The sequence below is a fragment of the Tamandua tetradactyla genome, chromosome 8, assembly GCF_023851605.1.
Source record: "Tamandua tetradactyla isolate mTamTet1 chromosome 8, mTamTet1.pri, whole genome shotgun sequence".
Taxonomy (NCBI): Eukaryota; Metazoa; Chordata; class Mammalia; order Pilosa; family Myrmecophagidae; genus Tamandua; species Tamandua tetradactyla.
This window is the reverse complement of record NC_135334.1, coordinates 23,973,570-23,997,612: the sequence shown is the minus strand read 5'-3', so window position 1 is coordinate 23,997,612 and position 24,043 is coordinate 23,973,570. Positions and strand designations below refer to the sequence as shown.

The following is a 24,043-nucleotide window of genomic DNA, read 5'->3' as shown; positions in this document are numbered from 1 at the left end:
AGCTGTTGAGTGTTGCCTGAGGACTACCAGCAGCAGGGCTGGACTCCTACACCCTTGTCCTCTGTTCAGGAACTTCTCAGTTCCCTGGGTTGGGGTAGGGGGTGCTGCTTGACAGCATCTTTCCAAGCAGGAAAGTTCCTTTTAAAATATACGTATTCACTAGTGTGTCCCCTCCATTTCATTGAAAGACATTTAAATTAGCCCAATCCCCTTGTTCCTAATATTTTGAAAAGGAAGTCTTTTTGGACAGAGGCCTTATGGAAAAACTAACCTGGCTCATCACAGACTCTGATTCCGAGGGCCCAACCAGTGTAGGCTGTGGAGCGCCCACAAGTGTAGGTCATTATTCCCAGCACCCTCCTCCCCTTGTCCTACGAGTCTCCAGAGTAACCATCTCTGCAGTGGGTCACTAAGTGGCAGGTCCAGGAGCCCCTGACAGGCCTGGGAGTGCTGGAAGTAAACCATCAGCGACTCATTTGGGTAACAAGTTGATCTTTCACAACGTATGTTCCAGCAGGTCTGTCTGCATTGGAAGGACTCTGTCCCCTGCTAGACCTGGCACATAGTAGACACTCAATAAATAGTTGCTCAATGAATGAGACTGACATACGAAAGGAAGGGTCAGCGAGAGATAAGGAGTCATTTGGAGGCATGGGCCTTAAGAAGAGCCTCTGGAAATTCTGGAGCACTCTTGGCTTGGTATAATCCAAGAGCACATGGTACGTACTGAGATGTGATGCTGAGGGGCGAGGTGAGGGTGGGGAGGAGGTTCTGGTTGAGCAGAGCAGACAGTATTTCCCTCCACCCCCACCCCAGTTTTCCTTTTAGCAATTTTATTGCAGCTCCTGGTGAGAGAAAAGAGAGCCCCCAGTTAAGCCTTAGGGCAGGTCATTGTAACCAAGCTGCTGCCCGATTCTGTCCTGCTCTCCTGCTCAGGAGACTAAGGTAAAGGCAGAGCTCATCTGTGAGTGGCAAGAACAGGGGTCTCACCCCTCAGGAGACACACCAGTCCTCTGAATTCTTGATCCTTGCAGTTGGGGTTGGGTGGAAGCTGACATAGAGTCGGAAAGAAAAGGAAGGATCTGCCAGAATGGCTTCTATTTTCTCAAGCTCAGAGATCTCTTATTTATCCAGGAGATAGCTGTTTCCTCTCCAAGCTCATTCTACCTCTAGCCCGAAGGCACCCTGGAGGGAGTGCCACATATTGCAAAAGGTTGTTTCAAGATTTTAGAAGGCATTTGGGTCTATCACTGTTGGTGATTTTAAAGATACCTAATCTTAAATGAGTGTACAGGACTCAAAGGATTTCTAAAATTGTTATCTTGAGGCCCGTATTGCAAAAGGTCTTTTCTGTTCTAAATGGCCCCGTGGCTTCTTTCTAGTTCACACTATTGAACGCTGATGTAAGTCCCCTTTTCTCATCCCTCTTTCTACAAACTCAGTATTTCTGGCTTCAGTAATGTTTTCACCTTGAGGCCCTTCAGTCAGCTCTCTTAGCCCTGCCTGGGCCCTCCCAGGAAATTCTACTCTGACCTTCAGGGTCCAGGTGAGGGAAAACAATAGGAAAAGTCCCCTTTCTATTCCAATACTTATTTGGCTATTGTATCACTACTCGGATTGGAGTCATCTCGTAAAAGCCCCAGCCTGGGACAACTCTTTGAAGAGGCTACACCTTCAAAAGCACTCTCTCAAGGACCCTGTTTACCATCAAATGCAGGAAATGCAACTGCTCCCTTAAGAGGGGACAGAGTCCAAGCAGGGTGCCTGGAGGGACAGTATGAAGCTGAGTTCAGGCATCTACAGAAATGCTAGTTTCACAAGGCCGGGTGAGAGAATGAATCACTCCAACTCCACCCTTGACCTCTTAAGTTTCCAGTGTATCTACCTTCCACCCACCTGGATGCTTCTCCCAACTAGGCTCCGAACCACAAGGCAAATAATAGAGCAACATAAGATCATAATCAGGATTTTATTTTCACAATCCTTTACTGTCCAACTAAGTTATTGAGTTGTAAGTGCCCCACAAAAAAAGGATGAAAGGTCTTACTGCAACTTGGGTCTGGAGGGTTTTTTTTTTTTAATCCTCTTTTAGTTCAACATAAATGAGAAAAAATACTTCTGACATTTTAAAATAACAGAAATAGGAAAGTATATTCATATACATTCAACATATACTGCGCATATTGGTTACTACAATACAAAGCAATGATTTCTTTTAAAAAATGTGGTCGCAAGATGGCACACTTAGTAGGCTCGCTGGCCCTCATCTGGGCGGTTGCTGGAGGGCGGCATCCTGCTCCTCCATCCACACAGCATCATGTAAACAGAGCAGGCCGAGCATGTGGGAGGATGGGGAGGAGTCTGAAGGGCATCAGGGTTGGAATGAGCCCAAACAGAAGCTTTTAGGGCTTTCTTGGTAGCCCCCTTCTGGTGAACAGTTGGTGGTCCCACCAAATGGGGTGGGGGGGGGGGAAGACTGGGGACCACAGACATATGGGACATATTCCGAGAAAGGCCTTTGCACTGCAGAAATCCATTCAAGAGATAGTGGGTCCAGGAACTGAGCTGCCAGTATCAGTGGAGTAGGGCAGTCTGCATGGGGGTCCCATCAGTAACCTCAGGACGGCCATGCTGGGCACCCGCTTTCTTCCGTGCAAATTCAGGATGAAAGACTAGGAGGGGACTGGGGTCCTCTTATCCTCCTTTCTCCAAAAAAAGGATCAAGAGTCAGAATATTTAACATCTCTGTCTTGTTTTGAAGATCAGAAGGAGATAACCCAGATCCCCTCTCAGCCCCCAGCCAGCAGACAAGACTTTGGTTTCTAACAGTGAAGAAAAATAAAGATAATGACACAAACAATAGCTGTTATATATGCACTGCTTCAACAGGAGGAGACCACTACATCTGTCACTGGCACAGGTAAGAACTGTCCACAATTATAATGTCTAAATAAAACCATTTGAACAAAAGGTGCAAGTCACAATTCAGATAGAACAGAATCTGGTTAAACATTTCTCTTTTAAACAAAAATTCTTTTTGTCTTTATTATTAATAATAATAATAATAATTACAATATCAACATTACCAAAAACAATTCCTACATGATCAAGAATTAAAATAAGGGCTGAGGATGCCCAGGGATGAGGAGGAGGTTAGGAGAGAAGCAGGACCCAAGACAACCTCCTATTCTTCTTGCCGGTGACAAAGAGGCTTAAAGGGAAAAGCATATATATATATGTATATATATATATATATATATATTTATATTTATATATAAAAGGAGAAACAATCCTTTTTATAGCACATTATAAAATGAGACTGAAAGTGACACAAAAGCAAGGTGCACCACCGTTGGGTGTTTAGTACATGGCACAGCCAGCAGGATGGTAAAGGGAACCAACTCGTCAGGTTAGAGAAGGGGAGCAGAGCTATTCACCAAGGGGGGCCCAAATGGAGACATTCTAACTGGCAACCCATCAATGCCAGGTCCCCGTCAGCCTCCATGCTCAAGTTGTGACATCATCTTGGCTGGCCCAGTCTTGTTCTTCATGCTTTTCCATGGACCCCAGCAGTAAAGAACCTCCCCAGGTTCCAGGCCTGGGGCTTCTTAGCTTCTGTTTTTGGTTCTCCAAGTGTCACAGGCTATCACCCTTTCCCTCTCTCCCTTTCCCAGCCCCCAAGTCTCCAGAGGATGTTATCCTTCAGTATTTGATCCTGGCAGATGAACTGGAGGGGGCTCTGAGTCCTCTGTACTCTTATTTATTTTGCTTTCCTGTCACAACAACAACAACAAAAAAAAAAGAAAGAAAGAAAAACAGCTCCAAAAGAAAACATACCAAAAATAAAGCAATTAAAAACTAAAGTTAAAAAAAAAACACCGTCAACTCAAATATACCAAATACACCTTCACAAAAGGTGGAGAACATGGATTTCCTGTTTATTTTTTTGGTGATTTGGTCATACAAGCGAACATGGCTAAACCCCCTCAGAACCCGAAAGAATAGCACACGGATGAACTGAACATGAGGAAAGAAGCCACGACATTCTGGGTGGAGAGAAACACAATGGCAATTTGGCGCAATGCTGCTAGATACTGTTGATTTAAAATGAACCTTTTCATTCCCAAGCTGTTCACAAAACCTGCAATAGAGCAGACACACAGAATTAGTTTGAAAAGAGAGACGCTCAAATTTTCTGTTGAAAACTTTTAAAAAAATACAACTGGTTCACTTTTAGCTCATGTGTTTAAAAGGTTCTGTTACGGATTTGCCAGAAAGCATGACATTCATCAAGATTTTTTTTGAAAAAGGTTTTTCAAAGACATAGTTGGTACTGTGTACCTTTAGGTGTTACTCCAGCCAAACGTCTACTTACCGTTTTCTACCACAGGCCTCTGATCATATACTTCCCCTGTCTGGAATGTGTGTCAATCACTTCTGCATAGTCAAGAGAAATATGGCTGGACATGGGATTTTGCTGAGTTTCACCCTCTAGGACTGAGTTCAAGGACTACCTCCTTTCCTCAGTACCCTGCTGGATGTCACCTCTGTCCCCAAGGTGGCTCCTGTGTCCTGTCTTCCATAATTAAACCAAAGGTCTATGTCCACCATTTCTTCTGTCTCTCTCTCCTCCCTTACAAAACAGCCAGCACAGTGCTTAGTGAAAAAGCCACAAGATGGGAAGGCCACCAAGGGAAGTGTGGTATTACTAATTTCAGAGTTCTGGCCAGCAGACATGGAATGGATCCCCAGAAGGAACCAGAGTTGGCACTGGGCCAAAGGGTTGTGTGGCCCTGGCTGGGTTGATACTCACTCTCTGTTTCTTGTTACACGCCTGCCTGTTCCATGCTGAAGGAGACCTCGGGGTGCTTGTAGCTGAGCAGAATGTCTGTAATGCATGTCGATGGGTAGCAAGAGGAGTTTAAATGCTGGCTGCCATCAGTCAGGTCTGGGTGCTCATGACCTTCCAAACTTTCCCCACATTCTGCAAAGCCAAAAAGAACAGCTACGATGAGCAGGGAGTTAGCGGGGTAGGTGGGCAAGGGGGAGAGAGAAGAAGAGGAGGCAGCTATCTGCCTGAGCACCCAGTAGCAAGGCCTCTATCTGTGTAGTGACTGACGGGCTGGACCCAGGGTCCTTCCTGTGTTCTCCTCTAAGTGTTCCCTCTCCCCTCTCCATCTTCAAGTACCATCAACTCATGCCGTGTGGAAGAAGAGAACTGCTCCTTCAGAAAGTCGTCTCTCTTCAAGGTGAAGACAACAATTTTACTGCTGGCAGATGCTGATTACTTGGCACTCTGGGTTCTAGGCATTGGACTAAGCACTTAATAGATATCAAACCAGTTGACCCTGAGAGAACAATCCAGGATATAAGCTGTCTTGCTTCTGCCCTTTACAGATGAAGATGTTGGGGCTCAGAAAGGGTGAGCACCTTGCCTGACGTGGATGTAAAGGGTAGAGTCAATACTTAGCACAGACGTGTCCAGTGCAAGGTCCGTGCTTTATATACTATGACACCCTCCCTCTACTGGGTCTAAGGAGGGGTAGAAACTTTCTGTTGAGACACAATGCCCTCTAATCATAAGCAGAAAAACTTATAAAGAAGTATCTTAACAAAGCAAGGGAAACAAAACTGTGATACACCTACACTCTACCAGAATGCACATCTACTATAAGCGTGCTCAGGCTGTGGAAGAGAAGTGGGGAAGGGCTTTGTATCTGGAACGTATGGGATGCTGTGGCTCTCCCTCCCCATGCACTCTATTCGAAGACGGGAGTAGCCACTGGTGAACTAGAGGAAGGGCCTCCCCCCAGGAAATTCTCTGTGGTGCCTCATGCATCAGGCCTTTTACCTTCATCCTCCCCATCCTGAAACTGCTGGCTCCCCATGAGTGAGGACTGACTGAGAACTGCATCTGACATCCGGGCAGAACTAAGTGCTTTCCCTGCCACGAGACTCATTCCTGGCAAATTATCCAGCTGCACCTGAAGAAAACAATCAGGAAAAAAATAAGGATAGTAGACAAAATGTGACCCTCTCAGGTGACCCCTAGAGACAGCCCTCAGGTGAAGGGCAGGCTGGGACACCAATAGCAAGCCGTACCACCCAGACTCCCCTTCTTCAGCTCCATCCAAAGGGGAACACTGCAATGATGACAGTGTGGGAAACTGCCTCAGCCTCTGCCCAGCAGAAGATGCTATGTGAGTGTGTGTGTCATGGATGGTGGGGTAATGGTGGTGGTGAATCTAGCTGTGGTTAGATCCCCTTGACATCTGTCTGTCCTAAAACCAGGTTTCTAATCCCACCCCCATCTCCATTAGGAGTTTGTCTTGGGCAGTGCTGTCCAATAGAACTGTCTGTGATAATGGACATGCTTTGTGTCTGCTCTGTCCAAAATGGTAGCCACTAGCCACCTGTGGCTACTGAGGACTTGAAATGTGACTAGTGTGAACAGGGAATTAAATTTTAAATTTTAATTAAGTTTTTAATTAAGTGTAATTTGAATAGCTACATGGGGCTAATTGCTACTGTATTAGTGCAGTGCTAGCAGTGAGCCCTAGGAAAGCTAAGCTTGAGGAGCCTGATCTACTCCCTTTAACTGAATAGGTTCATTGTAGCTGCAGAAAACTAACCAAAAGCCCACTGTTCACTTGCTGGGGCTTGAATTTAGCATGTTTGGGGAGAAGCTTAATAACTAAGACTATAGAGAACAGAGAGCAACTAATTTCTCAATCTAAAATTCGGAGTAGAGATTTTACTAGGATTCTGCTGGAATTAAGGGCTGGTCTGTTAGGGTGATCCAAAGAGATGTCCCTACAATTCTCAGAGATGCTAGACTCTGATTGAGAAGAGGAGTAGATTCTGTTTTCAAGGTTAAAACTGCAGGATCCCCACACCTCTGAAAAGTAGGAGGGGAACAACATACGTAAGCATCGTCGCTGTTCTGGATTGTGTGGTGTCTCTGGAGAGTCCGGGGCCTGTGGTGCTCACTGACCGAGTGGCGTACTGGGTACCCAAGCCCATTGTGATCTGGCAACTCCATCACTTGTCCTGGAGAACTTCTATCCATGCAGTTCCCTATGACAGATTCTGAGAAGACAGAGAAAATGAGGGTCAGGAAATTGAGGGTTTCTCCCAAGAACATAAGCTCCTACCAAAGAAATGTCTTGCCAGAGACAGCAAACAAAGGACCACCACAGGTGCTAACTGTAATCCTTGGCTGGCTAGTGATGGTGCTGAGAGTAGGATGGACCGGCCTGACAACACTGAATACTACAGCAAATAGGATCCCCTATATGAGGGGACTATGCCCTTAAGAGACAAATCCTGCCTTATTGGGGGTTGGCTGATCCTTTTTTCTCTATTGACTTGTTAGTGCTATATTCCCAAACACAGATGCACATAAGAAACCACTGAGAGCTTTTAAGAATCTCTAGCCTGGGAGGCTGGCCTCTATTCTGTGGACACCTCCTCTCCCTTTCCTTGGCTTCTACCTCAGTGTACCATCCTCAACTCTTTCTTCTTCTCTAACTGCTGTGCCCACCACCTATGGCTTCTCTGCCCTTTACAAGAAACACTCCTCACATGCATCTTTGACTTCCCTACCCCCACATTTATTGTGGTGATTTTCATGCCTTCAACTACTGCCTTTGCATAAAGAACTACTGAAATGCCAGATCCATAATCCCAACTATTAACTAGGTATCTAGATATCTCTGGATATCCAGCCAGCCTCTAACACCTAATATGTCCAATTCCAAACTCAGAAACACTCCCCACAACCATCTCCTTCAGACACCCTTGTTCTGGGGCCTCATGTTCCTAATCTTCCAGGTGTGACTTCTCCGGGTCTTGATTCTTTACTCCTGATCCCATGTCAACTTGAAATCTGAAGAATCTACCTCTGCAATATTCGTCAATTCAGACCCTTTTCCAATCACAGTGCCTCTGTCCAGGCCTCTTACTTCTTGTCTACCTTACCACAACAACCTCCTAGCCATTCCCCCTACTGCTACCCTACAAAGGTGAATCTTTCTGTGGGGTAGCCCACGTTCTTTTCAGATGCTGCTTCAGTCTGTCTTCCAATCAGAATCTCATACTACTCTCCTTAACATGTCCTAAGCTCCAGTTAAATAGGGCTACTTAACTCCCCCCACCGGGTCACAATTCTATGCATTTGCTCTCACTGTTCCCTCTGTGTGACAATGCCTGATTCTCCCATCTCTTATTTCTGTCAGTGCAAACTGACTAACCCTCTAGTCTATCTCAAATGTTATCTTCTTCATGAAACTACCCTTTTCTCTCAAACGGAAAAAAGATCTTTTCTTCCTTTAAATTTCAGAAGATTTTTAATATTGTAGTCTCTTACAGCTCTAACAATATCCCTGGTGCCAAGTTCAATGGTGGACTTGTCTGAGATCTTTCCACTAGGTTGTAAAAGTTCCTTGAGTGTAAGAACAGTATCTTATGTACGTCTGCAGGCCTTTGGTGTCCCAGAATATTGTCCAACACCCAGTGGATCATTATCTCTTAAACTGATTTCAATAAATGCTGTCAACATGAGGTAGTATCCTATCAGAATCGCCCTCAACATGAGTCGGCATCCAATCAGAGTCAGGTGGCTCTATGGACTGGATTTCAGAAAGAGGAGTTGTAAACGAATGAGTCAGGGTCATGCCGAAGATGACAGGATCCTCTAGGTAGCACTCTTGACTCCAGTCTTTAACGGCTGAGGCTTGAATATATGTTTTGTTTGCCTGGTTAGTTTTTTAAGTATAAGCTCCTTGCCAACTACTGGGCCTATTTCCTGATGAGCTGACCCAAAGTAAGATCAAGTTCATTACTGTTGTTCTTATTAGGAAACACAATTTGATGCTACCTGTGCCAATCCAATATCTATTTGAATAATGAAAGTAACATGTACTGCTTGAATATTGGTTAAAAGGTCACATATTCCAATGGTCACATCCCTCCTATAACAATCAGGTTTAGGCCTGGCCCTATGAGCAGAGGTAGGATAGCAAGGGAGGGGAATTACCTGATACGCTATACATAATGGAGAAAAATCAAAGGAGAGGGGAGCTTCCCAACTAGCAAAGAAGAGGGCAAGTGAGAAACCTTTAAGAAGTTCTCTGAGCAAACTGGTCAAAGGAATAGCCAGAAGCCAACTATTTTGTTATGAGAGCTAAAAGCCAGAAAAGAGAAGAAGATAAAAGAAAGCCTATGCCAGGATTTGCTCTTTGGGGTTAGCTCACCCATCCTACCCACATAGCCCAGCTCTTCTCAGTGGGCATAGCTCACATGCTGGCCCCAGGGCCAAGCAAAACCACTGGCAGGAAGTGGTGCAACGCTGGCTCTGTGGCACGAGGAACTGGCTCCCTTTCCTGCTTTGCCAAGAGGCAACAAAAGCAGCTGCTGCTTATTTTTTACAAAGTAATTGCTAATGCCTATTTTCTCTTCTTTGATAAACTATCATCATCCACTTAATTCCTTGGGTTTTTTTTTCCTCCAAGCCTGGTTATGGAGTTAGTTATAAATCTCATAAGTCCTACCTACCTCCTTGTTCCCCACCAGAGACGAACCTGAGGACTTTCCTGTTTATGGGTTCTTAAAGATTCATTATCAAACATGAAGAAATGGCACAGCTAACAAGGTGTAGGCAGCCCTGGTCCTTGAAACTTGAGATCCTGCCTACCTCTTCTGTAGGCCTCAATGTTTTTGTCTGTCTGTTAAGTGTTCTAATCTTCTTTTCTTTTTTTTTTTTTAATCCCTAAGAATGGAGTTTCTCCAAACCAAACACTGACTCTTTTTTTGGCTCTGCCTTTAGGAAGGGCATGTGGAATCCTGTCCTCGTTGGCTGCGCTTCCTAGCCTTCACATCTGATGCCAATAGACCTGAGAGTGCCCCCAAGACAGAGTAGGCTATCACTTGACAAATCATTTGGCAAGCCTTCCTAACTCTCCTGGAGCTGGGCATAGCAGTCATGAGCACAAGTTCTGGGAACAGAAAGACTTGGGCTGGAACCGTGGCTTCATTCCCACCCAAGGAAAGGGAGCTTGGGTGAGTCGTCAACTTCTCTGGGTCTCATTTATCTACTACCTACTCCATAGGCATGTAAAGTGCTTATTAGTGCTTGGTACACTGTAATCACTCAATAAAGATTATTATTTATCCTCATTCCAGACATGTTATTTCTGAGCCATTAAGAGCATATTGAACTAGTCGACAAAAACAAACAAAGGAACTGATTTTATCACAGGACACTACTTCCACAATTGTGAGGACAATTTACCCATAAGTAAATGAACAAATGAACTACTGAAACTTTAACTTTTAGAGAAGAAACATCTGACTGAGGGGAGATAAATAAAGAGTTAAAAACCAGATGAAATAGAGTATTAATAGGAGTTGAGTCAAAAAGCAGTGCACTGTCTGCTCAAGTTTCAATATAATCAGTAGGTCAAAGACCTGGAAAAAACAGCATCTTTGCTTGGAGGATGTGCTTGGCAAATGCAGAATAGGAGGCAAGGAGTCAAGGCGGCATAAAGGAAAGAATGTAAGACGAGGGGGTCAGGAAATCTGTAGTTAGGACTGGCTCCATCACCAACAGAGTGTGCGACTGAGTGACTTTGGGTAAGCCATTTACTCTCTCCTAACTCGCAAAATGAAGGCTGTTTGGGGGCTGAGAAAAGATAATGCGTGTGAAAGGGTCTTTATAAACTGTAAAGGACTCTACAAGTAAAATTTTGCTTCTAGGAAGAATTTTGACTTCTGAGTCTAGATGTCCGGTCCTTTGTTACACTATAGATGAGATCTATTGCGTAGGTGGGGGCGTAAGTAGACCAACCCACAGCAATGCAATGGGACAGGAGACTCAGGCTCCCACCTTGAGCACTCTTTCTGCCAATTCAGTAGCTAGAGCAAGTGTCAAGCTCACCAAAAGATATTTAAATAATGGGGAGGGGAGGAAGTTCCTGAGAGCCGCATGCTTGGGTATCACAAAGTAAAGCTGTGAGAGTACAGGGGGTGGGATGATCATCCGATCACGCAAGAGAAGAAATGCACAAATGCACAAGTGCCGAGGGAACTCTGGGGCAGCTTGCACAACTCCCTATTGAATCTGTCAATGTTGACTCTCCTTACACATTTACTGGGTTTTAAGAGAAAATGAGAGAAATGAAATGTGTGCGTATTACTCTTCAAGGCTCTGGGGGTAAAGCCTCCCGTGGGTGTTATAGTTTTATCCCTCTTAAAGGCCTGAAGTCTGCTTTTACTGCATGAGCTGACAGAGCATGGAGCAAAAAGGATGTGGTTTTCTTTTTGTGTGGGTTCAAGTTGGTAATCTCACTATGTAAGCTGGTTATGCTGGTGTTCTTATTTATTTGCAATATAAAGCATCAAGTGTACATAACATGACAAAAGGAAGGTTATAAGCAGCATGGGGTGTGTATAGCCTGTAAACTTCTACACAATGAAACAAACCTTTGGCACACTGCCTAGCTCAGTGTTTGGGCAGTGCCTGGCCCCAGGATGACTGGTGGTAAAGAGCTTTAAAGAAAACAGGTAACCATGCACACTGATTGATGGCATCTAATTTTCCTGGACTTATACCAGCTATCCCTGTTCATCTAACTTTAAGAAATTTTAGATAATTCACACTAGCAATACTCTTTTTAATGATACCTCTTATAGCACTCAAAACATAGCATCTCATGTTAAAGCTCTCTATGAGCTTATCTAACCTCTCTTTCACAGGGTATATGTTCTCTGAGGAAAGGTCCTTTGTCTTTTCATCTTTGTTTCTTCACAGCACCTATAAGAGTCTTGTTCAACATATTCAATGATATTTATTGAATGAATAAATAACATGGAAATAACAGTGGAAATGTTCTGGGACTAATGACTAACACTACAGAGATGGAGGCATTATTAATGAGAACACCAGGCATTCCTTCCTTTCCAAAGAGAAACAAGTGTGGGCTCCCCACACTCCTTATCTCTTGGTAAAAGTGAGTACAGATTATCTGCTGATTCACTGGTAAGGTATAAATGTGAAGTTCCAAGGATGCACAAATAATGGGATCATATCAAGTTAAAGGGAGAAGAGATTGTGGAGCCTTAGTTTCTACTGTAAAAGAAATCATAACATATACTTCCCAGGCTTGTTGTGAAAAATAAATGTGTGACAGTTGAAAGCATAAGCACAGTGCTTGACATGGAGTAAACACAGTCTAAATAAAAATCCATTCTCCTTTCCTTAGGTGCTGGGGAGCACCGAGCTCAATAGCCCCCATTACACACATGAAGAAGTGGAAGAAGTTACAAGACAGACCCAGGGTCACAGGGTAAGCTCAAGTTGTTTAGAGGACAACCGGGACTCCTCTGAATAAGAAATTGTTTTAAGGGACAGAGCAAACTAACCAGGGATTTCAACTCCAACAGCATCAAGCAGCCCCAGGCTACTGATTTATCAGTTGCATTATTTCACTACAGTGAATTCTAAACTCACACAGTAATGAACATGTGGCTTTATTCATTAAAGATAATTAGATATGTGGTTCCCAAAGTCACAAAACAGGAATAGATGCTAGAAAGGCATTAGGTGAACAATATTTAGGCAAGAAAGGCATCCTCTGTGGAAAGAAGAAAGACTAAGATCTCCAATGAAATGGCAAGCAGGGCAGGCGCTTCTAGAAAAGCTCCTACAAAGACTAGATGGACAAGATAAAAGGAAAAAAGACTTTTAGGGAAGGATACCAGCAAAACTTACAATGAGGCTTCAAAGACAGGGTAGTTTTGAACTGAAAACTTTTAGGGATATTCTTATGGCCTGACTCTTTCAGAAACCAGAAAAACGTTCGTGGGGAATGGTGGCAGTGATGGTGATAGAAGAAGGTAGGGGAGAAGGAAGAGGGAGGAGAGAACTAAGGGCGTAACTCCGTGAGAGGACAAAGTAGAAAGGAATTGTCCGCAGAAACACAATGGTGAAGTACAGCCGCGAGAGTGAAGGCCTTAAACTTCAAACAGGGGTAAGACAGAGACACACTGAAAGGCCTGCATATTGATTTAAAAACTGCCAGGTGAACTGTGTGTGTGGCACCATTCTTGTCCTTTCCAGCTGGATCTAGCTCAGACTTATTTTAGAAAACTTCTGACCTTCGCTCCCACTAAATCCTTCATGTATACCACGTTTCAAACCAACCAAGCCTGCCTGCTTTGCCCCAAAGCATCCCTGAAACGTTCTCACCCAGTGGTCTTTCCTCCTGCCTCCCCTCCTTCCTGAGTCCAAATGGCAAAATCCTCTGTGTCCATCAAGAGCCAACCCCAAAGCCACTATATTGCTGGAAACCTACTCCATTCCTCTGATTTGCAATTAATTTCTCCCTCCTCTGGGGCTCCCCCAGCGCTTGTACCAACCACACTCTGCCTCACTTTAGTAGTATCAAGTAGGGTTGGGAGTCGTGGACAAACTTAAGCCCTCCAGCCTTTCTGGACACATGAGTCACACATGAAGGAAGAGTGAAAAAAAACTGGAGAAAATTTTTGAAGAAAAACATTTCAAAAGGCATTTTTTTCCCTTTCCAGTTGGCATGTCCTTAATTTAATTTTCTTGCCTAATTTTTCTGGCTCATACATCCAGCACAATATTGAAAAATGGTGATTACATGTACACCCTTGTCAACTTCTTCAGCTCTCAGGGAAAGCTTCAAAAGGCATTTTAATAGATGGGTGAGGGTAGGAGCAGTGGGTAGACCATTTGCTTCATTTGTGCTCTTTCCACAGTGCCTGGCACAGTGGCTTGCACACCCATACATGCTCAGTAAGCCTCTGGGGGAGTGAACTCAATCTCTCGGATTTGGCTGCCACTTAGTAGCCATTAACCTTAGGCAACAAGATTACTTAACCTGCATCTCAGCTGCTACATGGTAAAATGGGGGATAATATGAATTACAACTCATAGGGTTGTCCTGAGGATCCAATGAACTTACATATGGACATACCTATAGAACTATTAGCTATTCTCCTTTTTATTCCAAATATAGTATGGTAAACCTGCTGAAAGCTCTCATTCAAACAGGAAGCTGTTCTGCAGCCTCCCTGATACCACCATTCCATCTCTGCTAGAACACTCCCAGAGTCAGGAGGCTACCAGGCTGCTGAGGCAGCCCATTCTGTAAAGTTCTACTAAAGATTTTTCTGCATTGTTTGCTACAATGTCTATCCTGATCTTGGTTCTGCCCCATAATGTGAACTCAGAAAACACTCATCTCTTCTTCCATCAGACAGGTATGATGTTTCTCCTTAGCCCACCAGCCTCCAAGTGTAAACATGACTAGCTAGCTGTGTTAGCCGTTCTACATATGACCTGCCTCTGAAATCTCCCATCATCCTTATTCATTTAAGTGTTAGACACACAGCAGGCTCAAGTGACCCCAATACATTTGCCCGGTGCAGAAGTCCTTTGGGTTAGATGGCACCTATATGTTCAAAAGCCCAAGATTTTACTGGCTTTTTACACAACCACACCTCCTACCCTATCAGCGCACAGTGGCACAACCTGAAAGTACTAAGTCTTTTTCATATAACTTGCTTTAGAGTAAAGTCTTCTACCCTGCTTCTGTGCTACCAGATCTAATTTCCCCAGGAGATGAGTTTTATGTGGTTGGCTTCAAAGAATAGGTAGCTCCAGAAAGGGAAAGACAGAAGAAATGCTCAGTTTCAGCACTGTGTATTTTATTGGTAGATTCCCAGGATGGCAAGTGGGGAGCAGTAAATTGTAAGATTTACTGATAGTGGGGTGGATATCAGTACTAGTTTTGCAAAAGATGAATGCTGTGATTCTAACATAACACTTTCTGTAATCCTGATCTTCTTCTTTAGAATGAAAATGAAGGTACTCATTAAGTGTAAAGTGATACAAAATGGAATGGGCCCCTTATGATGGTTGTAATAGTCTATATTGCTCACTGATGCAATAATCAGAGTAATAATACCTCACATCTGTATCATGTTTCAGGTTACCAAGTGCTGCTTCTCTCTCTCTCTCTCACAAATGCACATACACACAAGTTGTAATCCTCACCCATATTCTGTAAAGGACCATTATTCTTCCTGCTCTTTTTTCAAAGATAAGCAAATGGAGGATTGGAGAGTTTAAGGAACAAGGTCATAGCCTCATGAAAGAGGGAAGATAAAAATTAAGGTATTTTGACTTTTGGTCCAATATTATTTAAATCATATTTCCTTAGCACTGCTGACATTCTTCTATTGCAAAAGTAAAATTAGTTATTTTGACAACAGTCAAATTCTGGAGTCTAAGAAACCATGGTATGAATATGCGAGGTAGATAATATATCTTAATTTTCTATTTTATCTTTTTACTTTGAAAACAGTTCCCTTACCCACCAATCCCCACTTCCTACACTTTTCTTCCCAAAAAGGTCTCAGAGGTCATCTTAGGTATTCTCATTTTCTTAGGAACACAGAAAAAAGATAACATCATTGAGGCAACTGAACTGGGGCAGACTGGCCCAGGACTTTACTCTGAAAGAACTCTTACCTCGGCTGGGTACCTTATTCCTACTGAATGCAGCAGCTGGCTGATGTTGATAAGGATGTATCCCCAATTCCTGTGCATGGCTCACAGTTCCTCGTAAAGATTCAGGGTCCCCAGGTTCACCAGTACTCAAGAGCAGGGGGCTGTCGTGGCAACTCTTGGTCAATGTATTTGAACTCTTACTGTCTGGAAAGCCACCCTTGGCCCCCTCACATGAGCAGTCTTCTTCCATGCTCTCCGAATGCACTAGGGCCGGATGGCGAGCATAGCCATGGGGTGGGGTGGGCGGGGAAACCTGTGAGATACATTCTTGCGCCCTGATTTGTAGAAGGTGCTGGGGGCTGGTGTGGTGGTGGTGGTGGTATGAGTCAGCATTTTGATAAGGTAAAGCCTGGTGCTCTGTCATATTCTGTCCCCCGAGGTTGGGAGCCAGACTCCCAGCATCCCCTTGGTTCATATGCCTGAACAATTCTTGGTACTCCTGCTGTTGCTGCTGCTGCTGCTGCTGCCGGTGCTGCTGTCTTTTAATGAGCTGGGCAAACTCTGCTGGGGGCAGCCGAATGTCTGAGTGGCCGGTGAGCGAGTGCCGGGGTGAGAGCAGTCCTTGAAGGATGTGGGGTACCTGTTGGTGTCTTGTATAGTCTGGCGGCGTGGGGGACAGCAGGGCCTGCTGTAGTGCTGATGTGGTATAGTGCGGCGCCTGCTGATGTGCACTGGGAGGGAAGGTGGGGAATTGGTCAAGTGGAGGGACTTTCAGGGCTTGGGTTGGAGGGATCCCCATGCCTGCTGAAGGGCTGTAGCTGCTGGGGGAACCCCGGGACTGGTCCGAAAACAGATGGGGATGTAAATGCGCCTGGTCGTAGTTAGCAGGGGAGAACCGATTCACGTTCAAGCTGCAGACACAAAAGGGAGTAAGTACCAGGCATCCATGTAACAAGTATGCTAGCCTCCCCTGGGGAACAGCTACCGTTCTTCCTCAGTAGGGAGCACCTACTGGTACAGAGAAGGCAGGGCAGCACAGGGCAGATGGGGACATATCATCCCTCTTCACACCCTCATTTGCTTGGCCAATGACTTCCAAGTGACTTAGGACACTGGGTACCTAACAATCCAGCTCCAGGTGACAACTTGGCCTGTTCTGAAACATCATTGGAGCTAGTAAGAAGCACTAATCTCTTACAAGAGTGACAGAGAAGGAAAGAATCTAAAAGCACAGAAAAGGGGAAACTAGATTTTTACAAACTCCTCCAATAGGTTATTTTCTTCTTTGTAAGTAAACAGTAAAAGCTTTGCCATTTCCCTCCTCTGTCTCATAAGCATCTTGATTCTGGGTCAACAAATAGGTTATAAGAGTAATTTAAGCTTATCCCACTCTGATTTTAGAAAGGGCAAAACAAGAAGCCTGTGGTTTCAGTGTACAACCCAGGCAGAATCATTCTCTCTCCCTAAGGGCTTCCTCCCACCTGGATCACCTGGATGGATGGATGAACTGAGGCAGCCTTACCTGTGGGCCTCTGCACTGTCAGCACTCAGCTGCTTGGACAAGGGTCGATGTCCATAATTGAAGGTGGCCATCAGGTTGGTACGGTGCTGCATTTGAATCTGACTGGCACTGGGGCTAATGGAAATACCTCGCCCGCCTGAGCCTCCGGCTGTCCCTGGCATGCTGCTGAGCATGTCAACAGGCTCTTGTACTTGGATAGTCACTTGCTGTGACTGGGTAGGCTGTTGCATGCCCAAGCAAGCTAGTGCCACATTGGGAGGAGGGGAACAGTTCTCAGGTTGCTGTTGGAAGATTGCACTGCGGGAGGGTAAGCCTTGAAACTGGGAGGGAGATGCAGCACCTGAAGAGAAAGGAACCCCAAAGTGACCAAAGGCCCAAATCACTTGACAGCTAGAAATAACAGAAGCTAATGAGGAGATTCAAGCCTAATATCATTTAGAGCAGGGTTTCTCAAACTTTAGTGTGCCTAAGACTCATCCAGAGAACTTGCTAAAACAGAACCCTTGGTTCTACTCACAGAACTGATTCAGTCGGTCTGGGTGGAGCCCCAAGAATTTGTATTTCCAATGAGTTTACCTGGAAGATGGTCCATGGATTATATTTTAAGTAGTTCTGGTCTCAGGCAGTGCTTCTCAAACTTTAACATACATACAAATGGCCTGGAGACCTTGTTAAAATGTAAATTCTGATGCAGCAGGCCTGGGATGGAACTGAGATTCTATTTTTCCTGCAGATGTTGTTAACTGGAGCCAGGGGACTGCAATTTGAGAAGGAGGGGCCTAGGGTCCAATTCAGACTTTTCTGAAGGATGCCTAGGCAATCCACTGGCAATGGATCTAGATTCTGTGGCACTGCTTAGAGATTGCCAGTTTTTTGAATAGATAAATCCTCACAACATCAGTTTCTGAAGACTTGGACCAGAATCCAATAATCTTCACCCTCATCTAAACACCCCCAAGAGAGGATCCAACCCACACAATGGATAACCGAACTGAGACCTGACAATAGGGTAGGTTCTGGTAGCAGCTTTCTTTCGGTAGGGCTGAAGGGAGTTTTATGAAAAATATTAATAACAGTTAACCTTTATTAAGAGCAGTTTTGTGCAAGAGACTGTTCTACATATTTTATAGTCATTAATTCATTAAATACTATCATTATCCTCACTTTATATTTGAGAAAACACAGAAGTTAAGTAATTTACCTAAAGTTTCACAGCTAAGAAGTTGGTGGAACCTGGATTCAAACTCAGGCCCTTTTGGGTCTGGAGCCCACACCCTTAAATACTATGTTAGTTTATCTTTTAGATCAGTGGTTCAGGGAGCCCAGTACCAAGATGGTCGTTTCCTCCATGTGGCATATAATGGTTCAGTCTAAACCTCTCCACTCACCGTGAGACTGGATCATGGCACTGTTCAGGGGGGGAGGACTATTACTGGGTTGCCTGAAGAGATGGTTGTTGGGGTGGCTGGGGGGTGGGCTTGAAGGCTGAATCCTTAACCTTAAACACAGAAAAACGAGATAAATTTAAATAAATATCCTGAACTGACAGTACAACCTTGAAGTTAGTGTCAGCCATACAATACATACAAGTAGGAACTTTTCTTTATTTTTCCTTTTGATAAGTCTCCCAGTAGAAAACCCATCCATCTTTTACCATAGACTACATAAAACCTATCCACACCTTGTTCTACCAGACTTCCCAAGGAGTCAGAATGCATAGTGGGATTGTGCCTGGCTTCCTATATTGGAGATCAGATTATTTTGTTCTCTAAGCTAAGAAAATGAAGTGTCATAAAGTCAGGATTTCAGAAAGGTTCCTGAATTTAAACTGGTTTCTCTGCTTTCCAAATGGATTCTTCCAAGTTGAATGCTAAAGCAAGACAATATCCCCCATGTGAGTCAGGCCAAGGACATGATACTTAGGCATAAAACAAAATGATTCATTACCTCTGGAGCTGGTGGGTGAGGAGGGCTGGCTGATTTTCACATGCAGCCTGAAGAGGTGGTGAAGGCTGAGGAGGACAGATAGAATCCTAAAACATACAGGGAGAAGGAAAAAAATCATTGCGAGCTGGAAGATTAATCAGAGCTCTTTTTAGGAAAAGAAGAAACAGAAAGAACTATCTGGGACTGAGATTTAGGCTTTTATTGTCCACCAAAGGTCTGATTCCCTTTACTCAGACATGTCAACCATATGCATAATTAAACTCCACTTTTCCCAGAGTGATCTCCAAAATTTACAGGCAAGTCAGCTTGAAAGCAAACTCCAAATAAGTTGGAGAAAGCAAAGAGTGAAGGCCTACTTGAATTTGTTGCTGGAGAATTTGATGGTGCTGCTCCTGCTGGTATAACATGTGCTGCTGCTGTGTCTTCTCAAGGGTCCTTTCATCAATCTGCCCCCCGTACATCTTCTGCAGCTGCTCACACTCCTGAAGGGAAAGCAGTTAATACAGAGGGGACTTAGCCAGTTCTACCCCATGCAGTGATCTCAGCAGACGCAGATCTGCCCCAAGATCTCATGGGCAGAAAGCCACAAGAGAAGAAGAGCGTCCTTCATCAATAATTAACCCATTTCTATAGATGTGTGGGTACTAAATATATTAATACTCTGTTCTGCATGAACCCTGGAAAACTCCAAGGATGGCCTACGTGCAAGATGAAATCTCTGTACAAAGCACATGCCACTTGAAGCTTGATCACCAGGAAGGTAGAAAAGAAATTAGCCCTTTATAGAAGCCTGGAGGTGTGCTTCCATCCTTTGGGAACATCATTCCATACTAGCTAGAGAGGGGGCCAGGTGGTAACAATGTAGAGCAGGCTCCAACAAGACCCACTTGCCCACATACCAGCAGAGGATTGCCAGGGTGACATAGTGCTTCCCTGGTGCTTCCCATTGAAACCTAAGTCCAGAAATTCCTTTCCAATGAACTAGAGAGGCAAGAGAAAAATTTAGTCCCTTCATAGGGTAAGCAAATTTGATCCTGGGGAGAGCGTTCCATAAGAAGTATGGAAAGACTTTAAGAAAGCTATGCTCTTTGCTTGTTTGTTTTTTAACCTTTAAACCTGCAGTTTGCTGACACAAAGGGTAGAATGTTTAACACCCTAGGCCTTCTACAATACTGGCCTCTGTTACCCACGTTTCTCCAGAGATTCCTGTCATCTCTTCCATTACCTGCTGCAACTGTTTGATGCTGCTGTTGTTGCCCATTTTTTCCAGGTGAGCTTTGAAGGCCTGGATGCTTGCAGCCCCATCTGAGAACCGACGCACAGGGGAGAAACGCTCTGTAGGGAGGTGCAGGGTGTTGGAGTCCTTGTAGGTAGAGCTGAATACATGGGAAGAGAAGGTTAGGGGCTAGGACTTAGGGGATTTGCCCAAATTACACAGGGACTGCTGTTCCAGATGAACTGAGAGAGGGCTGGCTGCATGTGTGCCCCTGCATACTAGGCCATTTCCATAGTCAGTCGTTTCCCTATTCTGCTTGCTTTGAGAAGAAGTCTGCATGTGTACATCTTCCATTTCCACCTACCTTTAGCTGGCTTAATTTCCAAGGCTGATGAGGTCGTGGCATCAAATGAGTCCAGTTTTTACAAATACACTAGACCACAGGGAGAAGAGCTTCTCAATATCCCCTGGGCCCAGGCTGCACATGAGTTCCTGCATTTACAATCATGTCTCTATCTAGTGCAGTGAGAAATAAAATTCACTGTCTGACCTGAAGTTTTCCCTTCACAGCAGTGATCTCTGTATGACCAGGGGAAGCAAGAGCCAACTTTATGGTCGAACTCAGGTTCTGTGCTACAGAATAGGGAGCAGGGAAGACAGGGGCCTCTGATCCCAAGGGTGGACCTCAATATCCTGCCCGTACCCAGTCAACTCAAAATAAGGTTATCTACTGTGAATATTAACTCCTCAGAGCAGCAACTTCTGCCCAACCTCCTAACCAAAGAGAAATTATGTGGATTACGTTCAAACCCCCACTGTTCACTCAGAACAAGCCAGTATCTCACAGTAAGAGAGAACAAGCTATTGATAAGGAATGCCTAAGACAGCAACAGGCTTAGAAGCTCACACTTACACTTATTACATAATCAGCAAGAGATGTTCATAGATTTGAGGTAAGCAGATAAAAGACTGCCAAGGCAGCATTCCAACAGCTGATGGAAAGGATCAAGGTTCCGTGTTCACAGCAGAGATAACTTGATACTGAACTATGGGTGACACGATCTGCCTCCTCACCAGTTATTTATTTTGGGCCAAAGAAAAACCATAGCTGAGGAAGTAGGTTCTGAATAAGCTCTCTTTGAATAAGAGAGCTCAAATACACTCAAGGCAGGGAGGGACTAAGAGGAATCTGATGACTGTGCAGAATTGTCAAGAGAATTCCAGCAGCTGGTGCAAACCCCTACCCTCTCTTTTGTAAGGATGACTTATTGTCTTAATGAAATGAGCCAAACGTACACTTGTTTCAGTAACACAAAAGACAAGTCACTTTTGACATACAAGTCCCACAGCGATTGTGAAAGCATCTTCAGAGTATTGCCTCAGTACTTTTTATTTCTGTTTCTACTTCAGGTTTTTTGAGTTAAAGCAAGGAAGTGAGATTTTCTCCTAAGACTTGACTCCTATGCTTTCAACATTTCCTGATAATGGACACACTCCTGATTTGCTCAGAAAGCTGTGTTCTTCAAGGAGTCAGTACAGTCTACTGCACAAAACTATTCCAGACTCAGGTATTTCATGACTTGGCCAGCTCAGGTCATGAACAGACTGAGCCCAGTGCAGCTTCAGAGGAACAGTTCTGATGTAGTTGCACATTTGGGAAGCACTGATAATAACAGCTGTGTTTTATTTTTATTAGCAATTATGTTCAAATTCAGGACAGTCTTATATGAGGCTGATATTCCCACTAGGCTGTTCAAACAGGGACTTGGTTCCCCACATACTTAGGATCCATCTTGTGTTAGCAAAAAAAATAAATTAAATTTGTGTTAAAAATCACATATTTCCAAGATTGAAAAGGTTGATCAGACCCCTTCTGCGTCATCTTGTTCAATTTCATCTATTCTACTCCAGAAGAATAGTATATATGCTGTTTTTTAATCTTTACTCATTACCTACAGAAAATGAAGGGAGTTTAATAACCTCTCCTAGCCATTTGTTTTTAGTCTTTATGGCTTTGGAAAACTTTTCCATTCCCCTGAACACCAACTTTAATCTCTCCTGTTGCCATAATTTTACAGTGACCGTGTCAAGCCATGCTGAGTTTGCACAAATGATACAATCTGCCGCTCCTAAAGCATTCATTTGCTTCCAATTCAAACTGGCTTGGCCACAGGAAACCCCTGAAATACTCTACCAAGACAGTTCACATGAAAATAGACAACAGACAGATTTCCAGTAGGCAAGGGCTTGACAATGACTGTAGGCAGGGTGGAAACCACACAAATGGAGCTGTGGGCCAATTTGGTCTTCCTTTAGTAACAAATGTAAACAGGATATAGGCCCTGTGACAAAGGCTGACCGAGGAGATATGCTGATCTTCATGTTTTCCTGTTAAGAATACCTCTCCTGAGGTTTACCTAGAATTAAAGAGGATATGCAAAGGACTTAAACTAAACAATAAACTCTAACAGGGCTGAAAAACCATCAGGCTGTGGGGGGAAGGGAAGATGGCAACAAGCAGAAATGAAGTAATAAAGAGTCTATTAAAAGTAATAGTGTAGAGCTCAGAGCTATTGAGAAAGCATAGGAAATTTCTGAAGAAGAAAAACAAGAACAGCTCTTCATTAAGTCACTCCAAGTACACTTTGATATGAATTAACACTGTAGTCCTGAGAGATTTTCTTTAGAAAAAATAGTCTTTCTATGCTGTCAGAGTTGTATTGGAGAATCTTCATTCCTGATACTCCTAAAACATCATTTTTATTAAGTTATTCAGAGTCATTTATAAAAGCTTATCTTCTTCCTTCTCTCAGAGTTCCAGCGTGGCACTAATTATGTTTCAGTCTGCTCAGAGTTCACCTGTCTCACTGATTACATCAATGCCCAGTGGTTAACTAGCCACAATAAAAACACTCTGCCAAGCTTGCCAGCGTGAGCTGGTGGCAAGATTTAATAACAGCACCCCTTTAAATCTAATTTCCCTGAAACTTGACTACTTTTCACCCTTGCCAAACAGGATTGCTTTATACTGTTCCCCCAAAACAGACTGTAATAAAAAAAGCTCTAGCAGGTGGTGGTGGTTTTGAAAGGTGGTCCATAAGTTAGGGATAGCTTAAGAATGGATATAGCTAAGATTTTTTGTCATCAAGGTTTCATAGAAGAGAATCATTTTCATAATTTAGCCGAGTGTTATTCCTCTCTGCTTCCAGGCTTATTTGGATTCAATTTCAAGAAGCTCTGTTGGTCAGGAAGGATCAATATGTTTTTATTTCTTCAAGAAAATGATTATAAATATAACAGAAACCTAGCAAAAGGACATTGTCACAAGAATATTCAAAGGATGACTTCTCAAGCACAAAACTCAAGAGGATGCAGCATTTCTGCTCTATCATTCACGAAGGGATGTCTTTTCCTCCATTGATCTAAGCTCGTTGTTTAGCAAGAACATGATATGAAATGCTCATTCTTTTCAAGGCGATGGAATATTAAAGGTCAAGTCTGGTGATATGGCTACAAGTCCTCCTATTCCAAGTGGCCTTTCAAGTGCTTCACCTGCTTGCAGGTCTCAAGTTTAATTCATCTATGAGTCAACGTCTACAAGCATGGGAACAAATCACAGACAATAAGCAGGTCTGTAAGGTAACAAGGGGGAAGAATCTCATATTGCTTCAGGGCCCAGTAGAAAACCTTTGCCCTGTGTATTGCTTAGTGCTGAGTAGATGTAAGTTCAGGATGGCAGCTGGCTTCTACTTAAAGCCTCGATGCTAGTCACTGTCACTGCAAGACCAATCAGAAGGGTGCCTGTCCGATGAGCCTCAAG

The 24,043-nt window shown here is 43.9% G+C and overlaps 1 protein-coding gene across 8 annotated transcripts in view; it reads right to left on the bottom strand.

Annotated features, from left to right (window-relative positions):
* Positions 1-1,950: 1,950 nt before the first annotated feature.
* Positions 1,951-24,043, bottom strand: part of SIK3 (SIK family kinase 3) — a 357,300-nt gene continuing 335,207 nt past the window's right edge. For 5 of the 8 annotated variants that reach the window (XM_077112826.1, XM_077112822.1, XM_077112823.1 and 2 more), the window contains 10 exons: positions 20,233-20,383; positions 19,364-19,489; positions 19,008-19,093; positions 18,449-18,558; positions 17,061-17,400; positions 15,560-16,449; positions 6,926-7,089; positions 5,852-5,984; positions 4,814-4,984; positions 1,951-4,141 (listed from right to left, as the gene is read on the bottom strand). In XM_077112826.1, coding sequence (XP_076968941.1) covers positions 4,827-4,984; positions 5,852-5,984; positions 6,926-7,089; positions 15,560-16,449; positions 17,061-17,400; positions 18,449-18,558; positions 19,008-19,093; positions 19,364-19,489; positions 20,233-20,383 — 2,158 coding nt within the window. In that variant the 3' untranslated portion in view covers positions 1,951-4,141; positions 4,814-4,826. The remainder of the gene's footprint in view (positions 4,142-4,813; positions 4,985-5,851; positions 5,985-6,925; positions 7,090-15,559; positions 16,450-17,060; positions 17,401-18,448; positions 18,559-19,007; positions 19,094-19,363; positions 19,490-20,232; positions 20,384-24,043) is intronic. The other 3 variants (XM_077112825.1, XM_077112827.1, XM_077112828.1) reach the window with 1 other exon arrangement.